Source organism: Haliaeetus albicilla, chromosome 2 (genome assembly GCF_947461875.1).
Source record: "Haliaeetus albicilla chromosome 2, bHalAlb1.1, whole genome shotgun sequence".
Taxonomy (NCBI): domain Eukaryota; kingdom Metazoa; phylum Chordata; class Aves; order Accipitriformes; family Accipitridae; genus Haliaeetus; species Haliaeetus albicilla.
The window spans coordinates 33,440,941-33,460,514 of record NC_091484.1 but is presented as its reverse complement, the minus strand read 5'-3'; the positions used below and the strand labels follow the sequence as shown (position 1 = coordinate 33,460,514).

At 37.4% G+C, this 19,574-nt stretch overlaps 2 protein-coding genes across 5 annotated transcripts in view; one reads left to right on the top strand and one right to left on the bottom strand.

The window, feature by feature from the left end:
- Positions 1-19,574, bottom strand: part of CAPN7 (calpain 7) — a 33,092-nt gene that overhangs the window by 1,490 nt on the left and 12,028 nt on the right. For 3 of the 4 annotated variants that reach the window (XM_069770175.1, XM_069770161.1, XM_069770166.1), the window contains exons 7-20: positions 18,920-19,046; positions 18,075-18,160; positions 17,069-17,162; positions 15,320-15,466; positions 13,512-13,618; positions 11,846-11,966; positions 11,459-11,603; positions 9,568-9,667; positions 7,763-7,898; positions 7,242-7,317; positions 4,749-4,894; positions 4,011-4,073; positions 1,300-1,430; positions 16-108 (exon numbers count right to left, since the gene is read on the bottom strand). In XM_069770175.1, the coding sequence (XP_069626276.1) occupies positions 16-108; positions 1,300-1,430; positions 4,011-4,073; positions 4,749-4,894; positions 7,242-7,317; positions 7,763-7,898; positions 9,568-9,667; positions 11,459-11,603; positions 11,846-11,966; positions 13,512-13,618; positions 15,320-15,466; positions 17,069-17,162; positions 18,075-18,160; positions 18,920-19,046 (1,572 nt within the window). The remainder of the gene's footprint in view (positions 1-15; positions 109-1,299; positions 1,431-4,010; positions 4,074-4,748; positions 4,895-7,241; positions 7,318-7,762; positions 7,899-9,567; positions 9,668-11,458; positions 11,604-11,845; positions 11,967-13,511; positions 13,619-15,319; positions 15,467-17,068; positions 17,163-18,074; positions 18,161-18,919; positions 19,047-19,574) is intronic. The other variant, XM_069770184.1, reaches the window with a different exon arrangement.
- The window catches only part of SH3BP5 (SH3 domain binding protein 5), an 84,063-nt gene that overhangs the window by 59,088 nt on the left and 5,401 nt on the right, over positions 1-19,574 (top strand). The window lies entirely within an intron of this gene.

The window sequence follows — 19,574 nt, the reverse complement described above, 5'->3', positions numbered from 1 at the left end:
TTAAGTGAGTATTACCTGTAATCACCGCTGCTCTTTTTCTGAAAGCCATAGGAACCAGGATCTCCTACTGTCGAGACTGTGATGAGTTCAAAACCAACACTGTATTGCCTGCAAGTGACATGACAGACTGTTAACTTTAGTTATCTCGGTCATCAGAATTACCATGAAGAGGGCTATTTATTAAAAACTACACAGTGTAACTGGAAGACATCTAAAAGTTTTGTCACATTTGTGACAGAAATGTTAAGTCAAACTTACCGTGACATGAATGTAGAATTTGGAGGAAGGCAGAACATATTTAAGGTTTGGAACTAGACTATATGGAAAATGCCTGCTAGAAGTCTGCCTCTGCGTTTAAGTGGACTTGAAGTAGTTAAACTTGTGGTGACACACAGCACAGATCCTGGGATGTGATCGGATTGCTGTCAGAGGAATCAATGTCAGTGATCACAGCAGAATTTCTCATGTTGCACTGTAACTTGGGACAGTTTGTCTGCTACCTTTAACATGTGACAGGCACCACTGCCCCTGTCATTCAAACTACCTGAATATGATCTGCATGTGTAGGAAAAAATGCATACAAAAAACTGCTCAATTAGTGGAACAGTATAGCCACACCTTTGCACTCATCTTCATTTCATGAGAGGCGTTTCCTCAAAAAGGGGAGGATGGATAGAAAAGTGCTGCCTATTTGTGGGGCCCACTGTACAGATTTGCAAAAGATTAAACAGTTGACTGCATGTCAGGGGATGTTGCTATTTAGAAGTGCTGTATATTGGTATTTTGAGGTAGATCATGAATTTTGCCAAAGGAATTTGACCTGTGTAGGTCTATTCTATAAGGCACTGACATCCAATACTTCTCCTGGGCTGCTAGTGGCAGAGTAAATGCACTTTTGAAGCTGAAGCTACTACATAGGCTGTTGTTTGAGACCTGTAAGGGTTTAGTATCCTGCATATTAGTACTACTACCAAAGAAAAGGAATTATGATCATAATTAGTTCTAAGAGGAAGAAAAAGTCCTTTGTACCTTCTTCCCTTCTGTGCAAAGCCTAGCTCTGCTTATACCCCAAAACTAAAGAGAAAGAAGGCTCCTGCTTTCCTTGTAGGTCAAGGATTTCCTCAGTAGCAAATGGGCAGGTTTAAATCGCTATTGATGGTGAAGTTAGAAATATAACTAGTCCTAAATCTTCTAGCTTTTCAGGGAGCTTCCCACCCTCCCCATGGAGGATACTGACAAAGCTTTATCTTTAGCATGTAATACTCTTGCTATGTTGATGCACACTTATTCGCTACAAACCTCGGTCCCCGTAGTTCAATTAGTAATGGTCCATTCTTGTCCAGCTGGAATTGGTAAATGGGGTTATTTTTGTAGGTGTCTCTGAAATTTCCACATCCTCCAGCACTGTGACCTTTCCACTGTCCATTAACCTGAAAGAAGTCAAAAGTACAGAAAATACTTTATATCCTGAGGATTTTTATTGCTTATTTATACACACAAACAAGACTACAGGCTCCTCTCACTTTAGAGGTCACTGATTTTTAAAGTGCAGGTGAAAGATTGTGTTAAGTAGTCAGAGTTTCACCGCAGTCCTCCACCCACCTCAATCAAAGCCTTAGATCCCTTACAAGTGTACTGTATTTTTTTCAGCTTATATTAAATAAGTAACAAGTGACTGTTTCTGACTATGACAAACTGCATCTAACGAAAGGTCTATATTCTCATCTACCCTGTAACTACTGGACTGTGCAGGTTATTTTTTTCTGCTCAGATGCTCCTCTGTTGTGCTAAATGAGAAACAACAGCGGTACAGAAGTACAACACTACTTGTGTTGCAACCTTTGCCTTTGAAATCACTGCCTCCAGCCCTGCCCATTCACCTCTGTACTCTGGAAACGAGCATTACAGGGACAAGATAGATATTCATAAGGACAGATTTCACAAGGACAAAGACATACAAGAGGAAAACTACTGCTCAGAGTTTGAGAAACAGGCCATCTGTTTACAAGTTCCTCCTGCTAGTCATTAAACTGAAAGGTTAGACTTGCAAGACATGCTAGGCATTCACACAAATTTATAGCCAAGATAGATAGATACATTTCTCCTGTTCCTTTCCTCCCCCTTCTGTCAAATGAGCAAGGACCAACATTTTTTCTTGTGATTTAATTTCTCTACTCAGTGTCCAAAAACCCCCAACGTGCTACTACCCAGGTACCTAAAACTGCTGTGTGGTGTTAGCTTTCCAGGCCTTTTCCATCTCCACAGCACTTCCAGGAATCGCCCTAGGGCTTGGTGAGCTCCAGAGGTGACCACTCAACTTTAGTATAAGGCATCTAACAGAACTTGCTTCTACTGGTAAACTGTAAATTAGTTTCTCCTTAAGTGTGCTGACTGCTAAGCAAGCACCAAAGAAGCATTAAGCACAGGCAACTAACTTTTTGTATTTAATCATAAAGACAGAGCTGGCCTTGGATAGATAGAACATGCCTTTTATTTGAATGCTAGACAGACATATTCAAATAATTAATAGGTTTCCACATACTTAATTTTCTTTTGAAACACAATACAACATAAAACAGATATCCTGCCTCAAACAGGCTAGTCACCTTCAATGAGTTTTTGACCTCTTAAAGCATTCCCCCAACTTAAGCCCAGTTTTTAAGAGCCAAAAAGGACAATGGTTTCTGGAAGAACCAAGCAAATCATCTCTCTGTTCCCAGGAATCTCTCTAGTCACTTACCGTTCTCCAGAACAGGCTAGCTTCAAGGGCCTGTTCCAGAAATAACAGCTGGTACAAAGCACTGCCTGAACTCGAGAGCCTAGCTGCAAGCCAGCATGTCCCCCTGACCGCACAAAGTAATGTAATCCTTGGATTCAGGCATGAGCATCCTAGAAAATGGACTGTTCCACTGTGGCTCAAACTAGCCTTCCTTCTTTCTTCCTGAAGAAGTTACGGTTTGGACAGAAGACTTCTGCCTATAGTAGGATTCCCCAGGGTACAGAGATTAAAGTTAACAGCTGCTGACTTATTCTCTCTTGAGGATAAAAGTGCTAATACATTAAAATATACACAAGTTACTTTATCCTGTGAGCTCTTGGCTATATTTATACTTCAGCTGAAGATACAACTGCAGCTCATGTTGACAGCTGAAATATGAACAGCAGCTGACCCCAGAACTGCCTGGGCTTCTGACTTAATTTCAGTGAAGTTTTTTGCTCTTGCCCCTGCTGCTGTACTCTCAGGGAGCATTTCTACATGAAATGTATGATGGGTATATTGCCTTAATCCTGTTTGGCAATGCGAGTGCTTATCCCAATGGTTACAGACCTTTTGAGATGTCTTCGCAAAACTTAGGAACAGTAATGTATTGTGATATTGCCATCCTAAGTCCGTTCGTCAGAGTCTTGCTACTGGTGCCTTTGGTTTGCCATTGCTGATTTTGTTCCATCGCGCCAAGAGTTTTTCCAAGAAAATCATGCAATTCTCTCAATGGAAAATGAGCAACACTTTTGCAGGGTTTTTACTCTGCAGTAGTACTAGCACAATTTGATCTCTGCAGAGTAATTACATATTAGGGTACAGGTTCTTATTCTAAAGGCCAGTCTATTCTACAAAGGCTTTGCAGTTTATCTGCAATAATACAGCTGTAACAACACACTCTGCAATGAAGGTGAAGCTTACATACCAAATGCCAGTGAAAGTTAAGCCACCATCCATACAGAGTGGTGTGGACAGAGTGAGCCAGCCCAAGGACTTTTATGTTGGTATGAATTATGCTAACAGTGCAGCTAATTGTTTGGCAAATTATATGTAACAAGTACAGGATTGGTCTTGAGCTAATGATGCTTAGATTAAGCTTTAGTTAAGTTTCATTTACTATAACATGGCCTGAGATGGCATTTTTGGGCAGTAGTATAAAAATGTATTTAAAAACCTTGTACATCTCAAATATGGAAAAGCCAAACCAGAATTATTATCCAGTGACCCATAAAAGAAAATATTTCTTTACCCGTTTGGAAATGGTATAAGGTGTAGGAATCTTGGAAAAGGTGAACTTGCACAAGGAATACACCTGTGTTGTAAAAGAAGCAGCTGGTCACACATTCATCTTGCACTTTACATATGAAATCATGACATGTTTAAAAAAAAGCAGAATTGCCTACACATCATTTTTAGATACTTATTCACTACATGCCCATATTACTCATCAGATGACCCTGTCTGAAACTCAAAATCCAGAATAATGCTGGGACTAACAAGACTTGGTTCTATTTAATTTTTCTTTAAAAAAGCAAAATAGAAACAATCTGCATTTTACTTTTTTCAGTGACAAAAAGAGACATCTAGCATTGATCATCACATGACTCAGCAGTTACAGAAAAACCTAAATATTGAGTCCAAGGACTTAGAGAAGTCAAAAACCTTTAAATCTTAATTGGGATCTACAATAGGCTTATTGTGGATATATAGAGTGCCAATGCTGTGCCTGTGCACAGATTCTAGGAAATGAAAGTCTTTTTCAGCTGACTTCATTACTAAAATTTCATTATTAAAAACACACACACTATATTGTCTTAACTACAAATGGAGAACATTATCAAACACTTCATCCAGTAGTTCTGCTCCATCATTCATAGACTCCCTCCCCAAAATAACGATATTGATCCAGAAGTACACTTTTTTATCAAACTTACAAATAAAGGACACTTTAATTGTTTACATTCATTATGAAACCAACAGTACATACCCTGATGGTGTAATGGATGGTGTTTTGTTTCTCATACTGAGACACCACTAAGGTAAATATATGGGGCCCTGGAGAGGTCAGCTTTATCTTGGTCAGATAATGAGGACTGTTGATCCGAATACCATCAATATATGGAGGAGGATCAGCTGAAAAATAAAAGGATGAACACTTTTCCCTGATCAAAAAAATCCCCCAGCTTGGTAAACTTCTTAGCCATTTTGTATCAGTGAATTTTGCCAGGAAAATCAGATTGTTGGTACTAAGGCTAGACTGTAAGCACACCTGAGTGCTCTCAAAAGAATAGCGCCTCAAGATTTGCTCATAAAAAGGACAGGTAAGAGCAACTATCATTTTCAGGAGAGGTACATCACACATGACAGGACACAAATTCTGCACTTGAAAGTATGGCTTAAATCCCACAACTTGCAAGAACTGCTTATCAATCTCCCATCAATGTCACTACTCAAAGAAGACCTACTGTGATTATGTTGAAATTTGAAGAGAAAGATAAGGAACATTTGAGCACTCTTTAAAAATCTCTGAGGAGTCTGTTCCTTCTCCATTGGCTGGACAGTTCTGGAGTGCAAGCTGCCAAAATCTTTGGCCACTGGGTAAACAAGACTTTAAAACATGTTAATTTCTTTTAACTAAATCACACACAGTTTCTCTCTCTCTCCCCCCGTGTTGTGTCCGTCCCCCGTCCCCCCCAATACTTGTGATCATTACACAGATGAAGTTGCATCCCACTACCAATGCAAATGCGGTACTTATTATAAACCTCCCAAATACTTGCTTTTACAATTAGACAATGTTATTTGGCCTCTAATTGGCTCTTTTGAGACTTCTTTTAGTTTCAGTGAAGCAGGAACAAGTCTAACCAATTACTTCAATAGGCCCAGGATCAGGTCCTTTTATTTTCTTCCACAAAGCAACATGGGAGAGGGGAAAGGATTAATATAAAACAATGAGAAGCTTAGGAATGGGAAATCTCAGCCTCACTGCTAAAGGATTAACCTGCTTTGTTCTGATCTCATTTCAACAGATGGTAAAAATAATACTGCAGCTTGTCCAATCTATTTCCGTGGAAAAAGGTTTTAAACAAGTTTGAGCTCGTGAGGTTAAAAGTTTATAGAAGAGTTTGGGTAGCAAGACAAAACATATGAATCATCCAGTTCTTGCTAGTGGTCTTGCAGGAAGACTCTTTCAAGCACAACTGAACAATTCCCTCCATTATACAAGTGCGTTTGGTTTGTCTACTTGTTTTCAGTAAGACACACATGTAAAATAAGCACTGCTACAAGTACTAGCAACACCAGAAGCAAGTCTTGGGCCGTAAGGAGAAGCAGATGCTTTAACAAGATCAGCTCTTGCAAAAACAGATAATGATTTGGTTAGATCTCAACAAATGCTTTCCACAGAAAGACAGCTTGGATTCTAGGGGAATTGGTCACCAGAGTTCACTGAACAAGACCAGAGATGAACAATGCAACCTTTACCAGCCATTCCAATAGGAAAAAACCACACAAATTCCACTCTTTGGTGAAAAGAGCTTTAAAAGCTACTCTCTAATTAACTGTTGCTATTACCTGTTGCATGAGCAGCTACCTGAATGCAACCCTGGTTCTAAAGAGGTTCCCTATATGTAAAAGCAACAGGCCGAATCCTACCTGCCTTAGGAGGCACCTTCACTGAATTATTCCAAGAAATATTTTTACAGAGATCTCTAACTTGATGTAAAGAATAAATAAAAATATTATTAGCTCTCCCTTAACATTGCCATCTACCCTATCCATCAACCTGGGCATTACCTTTACTTCCTGTGTCTCAACCTGTGTTTCAGATCTGCTATCTGTCTTGAAATAAAACAAACATGGCTTTTTCACAGCTACAACAAAGCTCCAAAAGCCAAGCCCCTTCTTCTCAAGGTGAGTAGAATCTGACCTATAACGACCAAGAGTAATACTTTGACAAATGTGAGCATCTAAATATTTTTCTTAAACATTCCATACCTGATGCTTTGAAATATGTGAAAGTATTCAGCTGTATCTCATGAGCTTGCTTACTAAGCCAAGTTCATAAAACAATTAACCTTAATTATTTTCATTTAGTGGAAGCTGTAAACCTTTAAATAATTTCACAAATATGGGAAATAATTATGCGATCAGATAAACAGAAGCATGACATCTGTTCCCTCTAAGCATTAACTACTGCCACTGCAAAATAAACAGAACAATAAAGAAAATGCTGCGCCAAAATAAGTGTCAGCAGGACTACGTAGACTTCGTAGTGTGCTTCCAACATGTACACCTTGGTTTATTCCTTCAGTGTAGGCTGTTGAAGGTGGTCAAACAGAGCTAAACAACTATTTCAGAAGATTGACTCTCAGAGTGAGGCATCTCATTTTAAAGCAAGAAGTGCCTTTCCTCGCCACAAAATCCTTTGCAGTTCTTCATTTATTTCTACCAATCTTCTTGACAATTAAGGTACACTAACCTGGATAGTAAACTTTTTTGCCATCAGTCTTGTATACAACCATTGTAATGAATTCCCGATTGTGTGCAAAGTCATCCTATAAAAAACACAAATCAAGTAGAGTTGTACACTTCTGTGGAAAGTAACTAATACTTAATCAGAATCAAGTATACATTCTACCATCTCCTTTGATCACCACATGGTATGATCTGATATTTATTGAGATACCTGATCCAATTCTTTTTAAAATACCTGAAGTAAATAAACTGCCACTAATTTAACTTAAAACAGTTCAGGCCCCAAGATTCAAAGTTACTTCAGAACCTTTATGGTGGAATATAATCACTTGGCTCAATTTTTACGCTGGGTCTATTTCAATAATCTTGTTTGTAGGTACATGTACTTGCTGAATTTAAGATTTTTACATATACAGAGGCATTCATACCTGAACATGAACACACAAGCAGTAATAACAGAAAGCTATATAGAAAGGTTTACGGAGGATGTTGCAGAACTCATAATACAGAGAAAGAAGCCGGCACCTTATCTGTGATGTGCCTGCTAAGCAGAACCCAGACGGCAGCACCACCTTGTGGACACTGGACCTCTAGCTTGTACTGAGGATTATTAGCCAGGCTGTAGGCATCCTTCACTGGACCTTGCTTTGCATCCCAAGTACTAAAAGTAATACAGACATGTTATTAGGCAAGTAAGATACCAATTCGTGCTTTGAAAACGAAATTGCAAGTCCTACATATATACAGAGCTATCGATTATCAGTAACAAAGTTACTGAAGGCTAATTTTCTACTGCAATCTATGACAGTGGTTACGTAATACAATTGCATCGCAAGCATTATCTTATAGCTTTGTTTTATAAATGACTTACTACAATACAAGTATGATAATAAAAAAATGATAAATACAAACAGCTTGGCTGTTTGGTATGATGACTGCAACCACACAAAGCATAGAAAAAGCTGAACCATTGAAGGAGCCTAGGCTACCCGATCATAGTCATATTGGTGATCGCATACACCAATATTAAGTGAAAAACACCTACGCTTTTGTAACCATAGAAATCCCCATATAAGCTATGGTTAGTTTCAAAAGCTTGCCAATTTTTTTACTCCAGTTTTTTACTGAGGTAATTTTTATTTAAAAATTTGATCTGTTTCATGTTTGGAAGTGTGCCTGCATGAAGTGTTAAAGATCTTTGACGTACCGTATTGCAAAATCTGCCTGCTGCCTCATGAACTGTCTAGACAAGGAAAATACAATGTGAAAAAATAAAAAGTGCTGATGACTGAATGCAAAGCATGGCACGCTAGAAACAGAAGTGGATAAAGCTATTCGTAAGTCCCATTGACCCTCCCACACTTTTAAAACTGCACAGCATGTGTGGAAGGCTATGTTATCAACTAAGCTTCAAATTACCACCATCATTACTCCACTTTTTATAGCAGTAGCCATTTCCCTACACAGCAGTACGACAATCACTAATAATACAAGGAAACACAGACTAGTAGGTGAGCTCTGAGATTAGCATACACATTACCTCATCTTGCTATATCGCCACAGTGTATTTTAGAATTAATTTGAACACAAATATGGAAGGAGCATTTACAGGTAAGATCAGCAGTTGCAGTATGGATGAAGGAGGTTGTGCAGAGCTGACATACACAGAAACAGTGTGGAAGTGGTGGCAAAGTGCAGTATAGTGGAGTGGAAAAATAGAGAAACCCTTGCTTTCCAGAACCCAGACACCCACTTATCATCAAACTAGGTGACAAAGACTGAATGCGATAGATACTAGGTAGGAGACAGGTATCATGTTCAGAAAAAAATCAGCAGGCAAGGAAGATTACTTATGATAACTACAACTGGTGAAAAACAGAATTCATTAAACTACCCTAACATCAGTGAACACACCCTGTAAAGACAACATGCACTGCACAAACTTGCTGCTGGCCAGGAAAATGATTTCCAAATAAAAACTAGGTCACTCCAGCATTGTCTGGTCACTGCTTAAAGACAGACTGCACAAAAATCTGATTTCTATTCTGATACAGAGATGGGGCACTGAGGTCAGAATCTGGTTACTCAACCTTAGGTCCACAGGAACATCACAAAAGGTCATTAGAGTCCAATGATGTTATAGAAGTAGTCAAAAGACAAAGGGCTTTGAATTTAAAGGGGCTGAGAATTTAAAAGTGTAAAGTCAGGCTCAGGGAGCATGGTTGGATTTTAACCTCTTCAGCTGTAACTAGGAGGAATAGAAGGAAGGAAACACCACATCAGAACATTTAGTGAGGAAACGACACGGAAGTTTTATCTTTTGGACCAACCTGTGAATACACGTAGATTCTTTAAAAAGACTTGGGTTCCAACTCAAATAAATAACATCATAGTACTGGCACAGGTCCTCCCAGGCAATCCAGAAAATGCCTACAAAGGAAATGCTGTTATTGTTTCCTTACCAGACACCTTGATTTCACTTGTTTTTCAAAAGTCTCTTTCCAGGCAAGTGATACAGCTTATATAAATGAACATTTCTGTAAAACTTAGTAGCAATGTCTGCATTGCCCAAATTTCTAATTTAAACTTAGCTCCCAAAACAAACAAGTTAAACAAGTTTGTCTCTGCTTATCATCAAGGACTTTCTGAAGCTATCAGAATGCTTTTCATTCTCAAGCACTCCGCAGAAGATATGAAAGAATCTGTTGTATTGAGAGAGACATCATTAGGCGATGCTGACCTGCCTCCCCCTTTCCTAGGTTTCTGGCGGGGGTGGGAATTACATAGTCAAACAGGTTCTCACAATTCAACAACCTACTTCAGTAGTCATCCAGCACAATCAAGTATTCAATCAACATTGAGTACATTCGAATGTATTTCTAAGATACTTCATCCAACACCTACATGACTTGCTTTGGCATCCTGAATCTGCTTCATCTTTACAACATTCTCATGCATTTATTCTAATTCTCCGTAGCTCCCTTAATTGCAACTCCAGCCAACAATAATGCCTGCAAGCTGACAGATTCCTGATGAAATGAACTCTCAAAAGGTAAGAGCCTTATAAATCAAGTCTCTGACATAGGCAGTTGCAGATCTTGCAGCACTAAAAAAAATGCAGTCATAATAGCTACACACTTAGACAAGACCAGAGTGTAAATCCAGTCAGAAGAAACAACTCCCTTAAAATTACTAATGTAATTTATATTAAATTTTAACTACTAGATGTTACAGATATAAATTCCTTACCAAATGAATCAGTAAATAAATAATAAGCTAATCTCTCGTAACTGTCACAAAGCCAGGGCTGTCTATTTTTATATTTAAATCAGAATTTTTCCTGATCAATAAATGCTATAGTTTAATGGGTTTGGATGCATACTGTTGTCAAAATAGAGTGGCACTGAACAAAAGGGCTCCCTCACAGAGACACACAGACAGCAACTAGGATACTAAAAAAAAAGAGCAGATATCTCTTTCTGAATTGTAAAACACAGCTTCTGCAGAATTTCTAAACTGCCAGCAACCTGCCCTTCCACCAGCAAACCCACACTGACTTTCCAGATGCTACACTCTTCTGCTCCCTAGAAGATGGGACAGGACAACACCGGGCATCACTCCAAGTGGCTTCTCTGGACAGTAACACAGTAGTACCACTGTCTCAAAGATCGATCTTAATCTACACTTACAGCTGGAAATAAAGTGTATGTAAAGATTTGTTTATAGACATATTAATGTAATGCAAGGGGAAAAAAACCACTTACCTCCAGTGCATAACCTCAAATACAGGCAAGACCAATTTGAATACTGATTATAGTAAGCATGTTGACACATATTTGCAAATATTAAAGGAAAAAACCCACAAAAAGTCTATTCATGTATTAAAAAGCAGCATTACACAGCTTACTGTCAGAATGTTATCTTTGCAATGTACTCCCCCATGCCTAGATACAGAGGTAGCAACACTTAAGCAAAGAGGTAATTTCTTGTCAATGAATTTGAGATATATTAAACAGTCCAGATTACTTAAACCCCAGACAAACCTGAAATGACAGATTTAAATACACAAACACTTCCTAAACATTTGGGGCTATTTAGTTTCTAGCATTTGTTTTACTTTCCCTCTCCTTGTGCTTAAGCATTTCTTTCTACCTTCCAGCAGGGATACACCACAAAGATCTATATTATCTGAAAATATAATTACTTTTTAAACCTTATTACCATTGTCTATTTTCTGAGCTGTTCGTGGATCAAAGTTCAAGTATTTTTGTAAATCTGGGGTCCAGTTTCTTGTGTCATTTTCACTGTATCGTCCCTTCCAACGTAAGTGGCTCCAGGGATTTTTCAACTGAAGAAATCGAAGTCCCTAAAGAAATACAAAATAAAATTGCTGGATTAATCTTGTAAAGGTAATTTTGGTATTTATATTAACATGGAATATGGACCAACAGCTCAGGAAAATACAGCATCATTAAGCTTTCTGGAATTTCCCAATGGAGCTCAAGACAGAATAAACTATATTAGCCATTAGAGCAAAAAATCAGCAGCTACCCATTGCAGACAGGTTTCAAACAGGCATCTGGAAACATCTTCAGTTTTACTTGATACCTTATATTCTCTTATATCCAAGACTGCATACGCATGGGTTGGAACTAAACCCCATTTTTCTCCTTCCTCTTCAGACATCACCCCTGTTGCTGTTGTGATAAGGACATCTCCTTTGTGAAATCTGTTCAGAGAGAGGTGAAAAATAGCTTAAAATCTTGCAAGTTGCAAACTAACATTTGTCAGACACTGTAATAGTATGTTTTTACACTGTCCATTAGCGTGACCATGCTTTTTAAAAACTGGAATACAGGTCAGCAGAAATCACTCCTGAAAAAGCTTGAGAAAGTAGAACTATTTTCTTTCAGTATTTAAGTATAGGCTTTAAGCAAAAAATTATTTTCATATGATTTCATATTTTTTGTAAATGAAAATCAGCATTTATCAACCTGAAGTTCAATCTGTGTCACTTTTTAAAGATACTCTTCACAGATCATCAGCTGAACACAAATGTGGTTTCATCAACACTTAGCCAATCACTGCATATAGCAAATTAACAACTCTGTGACACCCTTAGGATTCTAAAGGAGCTTCCCAAAACCTGAAGATTGAGAAATTCATGCTTCTATATTTTTACAGGTGTTTACACTAACGTTTTGTGTCCCCCAGCATAGGCCTTACAGGGTCTGAATTGTCAACTCACAACAACTTGTGTTCTGCAATTGTTCTGAATTGCAATTATTAATTTCACAAAATTATTGCTGTGAAAACACACTAGCACATTTCCCAGCCCATGCTAAAATCCAAGTACATACTGAGCATCCCTAGACAGTTTACAGGATCACTGGACTATGGATCGACACAGTTTCAGTCTAGCACAGGTGAACAATAGTGATGCTATAATGGCTAGATCCCATACTAATTGCAGTCACACCTCCAAATTGTGACACTGGAATGTCTGAAAAGTTGTTGACAATCAACTTGAGAGCTCCTAACCAAATGAAAAAGCACTGTAGAAAGAGAGTCACGCTCTTTTATCATAAATGCAGATGTTTCAGTCAACAGAATATCCCCCTTCTGCTGCACTAAAATGCATAAGAAACTGGTTGCACAAAATTGTTTTGAAAGAAATCAAAGTACTTGCTAGCTGACATTTGTAAATTACAGCTATATCTTTCACTGTAAGTAGAATTGTTGTGGTAGGTCTGAAAAATCAGTATTGCAGTTCTGATAGACTTTTGCTGCTCCTCCAGATTTACTAATGGGGCATAATAACCAGTATCTTGTGATACAATTAGAAATACTATATTATATCTGCTTGCTAAGGACAGCACATCAATGCCAAAGTTCTGGGGAACTGTGTGGGAACACAGAACATGTTTCCTTCTACTTTTTAAACACTTCTAACATATATTGGTTCCAAGCTGCTCTTCTCTGATTCTATATTCTATTTTCTTCATCAAGAAATGGGCTACTGTCTTTTTTCTTCTTCATATGTAAAGAAGAAAAATCACCTCAAACAAAATTCCACAATATTTTACTCTTCTGTTCTGTCAAAGCCACTGATACCTTAATTCTTCTTCCAGAAAGTATATGGAGGTTTTACAAAGCACAATTTCTAGTAGTACCAAAATGCTATCAAAGGATCTGTGGTGACTGTACTGCTTTTACAGTGGTAACGCAGCTACTACAGAGCATTTTAATTACTTAGGAGAGAACAAAGTTCTACCTCTGATAAAGCATTCTGAAAGTACTATCTTTATTGAAAGCTTGATTGTCAGAGTGCATAGCAATTCTTTCAGGTATCCAACCAGTCAGTGCATGGAGATCAATATTCTGAAATGCAAGCATTCAAAAGAAATCAGAATAGATAATCCATCTATAAGCATATGATGTCTGTACACAAATTATAAAAGCGCCTTGAAAGAAATCAAGTATACACAAGTTACAATATAGCTCTACACACAAAAGGCTCAAGATTAAGGCTATATTAAAACAAACAAAAACGTATTTGATTAGTTTAGGACATTTCCAAATAAGCCTCAAAAAAAAAAAAAAGGCAGCACCAAGCTAGAAAGTGAACTGATGAAACAAACTGGAATTTCAGAGCAATGGAAGCGTAAGAGAATGATCAATCATGCTCAATTCTATGATGTGTTCTATTCATTTCATTGATTCAGACTTTTAAAGCACAGTCTCAGAAGCACTATTTGGAACCTTGTTATTATATATGCATTTTAAATAATTTAACTTTTACTTCTAAGGCTCAGGGTTTGGCTTTTATATTCTTTTTGCTAAAGCTGACACTGACATGTATTTCTATAAAAAGATGCTTTAATCTCCCCATTTAATCTCCTCAAAATATTGCTTATTCCCTTTTCTTTTGCTTTGTACTCCTCAAAGCAAAAGCAGAGACTATAAATGCTTGAAGTGTCAATAACCAGCACTGGTAGGTGGGAACTTGAGGAATTACAAGTACAACACAGCCAGTAAGTAACCCTGATTATACACAGAAGCTATAATACAGTTGAAAGCAGAGGGGGCGGAAAGGGTGGAGATTAAAGGTCACAAGTCAAGCTGTTTTTCCAGATAGCAAGTTAGAGGATGACAATGAGAATAAAACACAGCTATTCTCACCAGCTTCTGTCCTCCAAAACAAAGGAGCCCAACACTGACATAAACATACATTAAAAAGTATACTACATTTCCCCTTATACAAAGCCACGTTTGTCTCCATAATCATTTTTCAAAAGGTGATGATTACCTAGTATACCCTCCAAGAACGCAATTATCAAGACACCAACTAGAATGTGAACAGCACCATGAAATCAAAAATATACTGTTAAAATTTTAAAGAATTTTAAATTAAAATCAGAAATGCTTCCTAAGTAATGAATGAAGATTATGCAGGCTACTCATTTCAGTAAACTGGCCCTCTTTAAAAGAATAATTTGCACGTCAGCCTAGCTGCAGTACAATGACTGTTTCTTTAGTAACCACATTATAGGAACCCATTACATATTTATGTAAATGAGTGGAACAATCTGATAAACAACATTTCACGGATCAAAGTACTTCCTTCCTCTATAGACATGTACTGAATGACTAGCCTGTTCCTTTCCTAGCTGTCTCCGCTAGCTAATGAGGGAGAACTGTCCTCTTTATTGAACGACAGTTAGAAACCAAAATCAGCAGTATTGATATGGGCAAAAAAAATTATGACTTTACCCAACACTTTCATCTAGACTCTATATAAACACATACACTTCCCAACTGTAAGTGCCAATCCTGCAGTCAGAGAACTAAGATTAACTCTGCCCACCAAGATGCCTTGCTCACTCTATTTTGATGGAATACATCTCATCAAGTACAGCTAAGCATATTTGTGAAAGAAAGAAATAGAAAAAAAAATTAAGAAAACATCAAACCCAGTACTTGCCTCCCCAGACAATTCATTTATTTCATTAGAAGGGCAGTTATTTGACCCAAGATTATCTAAGTGGAATTTTTGCCTCTTAGAAATAATCTAGTACTTACAGAATTTGATCCAGGAAAATCATATCCTCCCATGACCTTCATGTAAGCCTTTTCTATTAGTGATACCCATAATTCATTCTTATTGTTAGAGTAAGAGCAGAGAAGTTCCCCACTATGATCAACAGGTAACTGGTCATCTATGATTACCTGTGTGAAATAAACAAATGAAAAATCACCATAAAGCTAATAAAGTATTTAGGGAGTATTTAAAAAATAAAACCAAACTCTCATCAATATATAGCTTCACAGATAGCCAGATCTGATCATTGCTCTCATATGTGGACACCTCTATCAATCCTGCAGTGGTTTGCCCAAGTGAACAAGAAATTCTATTGCCAGCTCCTACTTGCACTGGTCCACTGGGTGATCTGTGATCATCTGCCTCACCTTCCCCTATGTAAATGGGGATGATGACAGCATGCTCTTGTAAAATGTCTAGTATCTATTGTAAAAGGTAGCCACCGAAAAGTTCAGTGTAATTACCAGCATAAAAAGTAAAGAAAAGCCTAACAATATTCCTCACCTAATTTGGAAACAGAACATGGACTGTGCTTCATAACTATCAGAAAAAACCCAGTTATTTATCTATAAGGAAGGAAACTATGTGTCACATCACTTTCATAGTCTCTAGTTCCAGATTTAAATTTCTTCTGTCTGGAAATGAAAAACAACCCAAAGAAACGGTTGTGAAAGTATTAACATTTCTTCTTTAAATTAGGTAGGATATATTTGGCATTATTACAGATTGTTACTGCAGTATTTGTAGTGGTTTGAAACAGTTTTCCAAAACAGATGTTTCAGTTTCACATTGGCATTAGTCCGTTACCTATACAGGCTACCAACACAGCACATTTTCTGGTCAAATTCTATCTGCACAGGAATGAATAATCCTTTTCATGGAAGAGCAAACGGCCATTCATCCTAACAAAAGGCCATCAGGAGATATGTTGGAAAGAGTATTAAGAGCAAGGCAAGCACATAAATGATACTTCCATGAAACATTCAGATTCCAGAATTTTGCAGCTCAAGGACTTCCTGACCCAGAGGTTATTATCTTAGCAATTAATAGCCTTTGAGGAATTTCCCCTTACCCCCCCACCCTATGAATATGACCACTCAACTTTTGAACTCCCACAAATGTTCACTGGTCACTACAACCTGCAATAATCAGTGCTACAGTTAAGTATTATATGAAGAAATACATTATTCCATGCCCTTATTTATTGCACTGAAAAGAAAATAAAGCCATTTGTGAGTTTAAGAAATTCTGTCATATATCTTCAGGCATCTCCTCTCCTTACTAAAAATCTGTGGTCATTTGAGTCATTCCTCTATGGTCATTCCATGTCTATACTCTTCCTGGATGTACCCCTCTGTACTTTTTAGTTCTGTAACTTCCTTTCTGAGATGGAGTGGAAGAGTGGATTACTTGCACACCCTATCATAAACATGGGATGCATAATTTCATTTCTGTATGGTTTTCATAATTCTTTTAAGCAATAGAAAGATTTTTTAATGAATTTAATGTGAGGCTATTTTCATGAATGTCTGTAGAAGAAATACCTACATTCTGTTACATACTTCACAACCAAAATGAATCTCAAAAGGTTTAACCATTAAAAAGCACTTTCCAACAAAACTTGTCTAAAGTTTTTGCTATGCAAGCATAGCTTCACAGTGAAGCAGACCAAGCCTTTAAAATATATGAATTAAACAGTAACAGTATTAAGACTCCCCCAAACCATTTACCTTTCTAGGTACACCATTGATATGAAGCTTCACCATGTATTTGCCACACGGATTATATTCTGGTTCTCCTTTCTTATTCTGAGGGTAAATTATACTGTTTAAAAAAAAAAAAAAAGGGCAGAGATTGTGACATAAATGTCTTAGCTGTACATACACTGATAACAATAAAAATGGGATTAACACGGTCTGTTTCTGGAATTTACACTGAACAAAAATATGGAATTTTTAATGAAAGAGCAACTCAAATTTAGTAAAAATAATAATGATGTTTAAATAGGTTTTATTTTTTCAGACCTTGGTCTCGCTGCAGTTCTCTGCTTAATATAGTAACAAAAATAACGTAATTGTTTCTCCAACAGAAGCAAGGCAAACAAATTTATCTTGCTATTAAACAAAGGTTATTTACACATCTGTAGTATAAATACAGTACTGGCCTGAATGACAAGTCAAGCATTTGAAGAAGACAACCATGCAGAACTCGCTGCTCTTGAAAAGAATGCAAGTTCAGTTCTAATGAGTATAGGTTAAAACAAAAAAATGCAGGAACAAAGTTCACACACTGGTCTGGCAATGGGCTCCCAGCAGAGTCTCCCAAACCCATGCTGAATGTGTCACAGGGTGCCAGTCAAGTGGAACTGAGACAGTGTTGTTAACATTAATTTGACAATGAGATGCAAGATGGACCACCTGTTGCACAGCAGCTGGCATAGCAAAGTACGAAAATAAACCTATAAAGCATTATAAGTAAAATTTCTATTAAAAACCAAAGAAAACCTTCCAAACTACTTATTACTTCTCAAAGTACATGTGAAGTCAGACTCCAGTGTCTGTATACATGTTTGTATGAAGTTGGCTTCCCTCTCAGAAGTGCTGAAGCCACATGAGTCCCAGGGAGATGAAGGGGAAACAAATGCTAGTTTTTACTGTGTCCAACTGTCATAGAACATACTGCAAAAGCCTGGCAGTATTAAGTCTGAAAAGGTCTTAGAAAGCAACAGCTACTTACCTTGTGATCAATTTTTTGTTATATCTTCTTTCATATGCTGCACTGATAGCTAGCGATGCCACAAAAGAACAATCTGACACTATTGTCTGTAAAGAAAACCAGTGAGGACATTTACTAATAACTTGGATAGTGAAAGACAAACAGGGTGTGTGGAGGGAAGGAAAATCGTCAAGTTAGTAAATCCCTTCAAAAGGGAAAGATTTCAACCAAGAGAAGCAAAGTTACTACTAAAAAGGCAGGAAATGTATGCTTGCTCAACATGAGGCCCCTACACGGCAAACCAGAGTTAGAATTATTAATGACAATCAGAGACAAGTGCAGATATCTCAGCATATACTCACACTTATTCCCTCCTCCCCAAAACACACTGTGTAATAAAAACCATATCCAATGATATAATCTGTTGCTGATTGCAGAATAGCTTGGGCTATCTGCAACTTAACACTAGGCAAGTCATTTCCACTATTCTCAATGGGCCACTCTGCTTCCTGTCAAAAAAAAAAAAATCTAAAAATCTTGCTTGGTATTTTTAGCATGCCGTAAATTAAGTGATCAATTTGCTGCAGAGTACAGCTTGCCTTTTTTCCTACTAACCTTACCACTACTTCTGGAAAACAGGATTTTCAGCTAGAATTCAAATTCTGATTTTCACTTCTACTGCTAACACACCTGTTTATTCTCATGGCTAGAAAGTGCATGGAATCTGAAATGATACTATTTATTTATTTATTTAATCCAATGAGAACCAAGGAAAGCACTTGCACATTTCGGGATTCCTTTTTGAACAAGAAAGTCCCCTACAATAAACTGCTAGCAGCACACATTTCTCTTTAGGAACAATTTACCTGCTTTATGCTGAAACTTGATACAGTATAAATCATTGTAGGGTTATTTGTTATGTCATCTGGTCGCACCCACTTGGCAAACATTGCTTTCTGTTTGGGGGATAATGGTAACTTCCCATATTTATCACTAGATTTAAGAGAGAAAAAAGTACAAATAAATCAATAATAGAAATAAATCAATAGCAGTTTAGAAAAGCTTTTCACGGTATGTCCAGTCTTAAGTATGTCTGATAGATGGTGCAAAATATGGGCAGAACACAGCTTTGTATACAGAGATGTAAAACAATTTCAAAGAACACTACTGCTAAGTTTGTGATTTTTAGGGAAAAAAGGCAAAAATATGAAAAACATGCAATAAAACCCAAAAGCTTACTTCATACAGGACTGAACAGGAGAAGGGAATGCCAAAGAGCTATCTACATCAACAGAAACTCAAATTCTTCACTTTATTTTAATACGATGAACTAATAATAAAAAGTTTCTTTAGTTCTGAAAATATTGAGGCTTGTCTGATTGACAAGCCTTTAGCGGAAAACTGAAAAAAACCAACAACCAACCAAGCCCAAGTGTCTTTGTCTATTATGGCTATGTGATCTTAACATTATTATTGCTCATGTATGAAGGTCTAGCAGTTACATATCACTCTTCCTTGGAA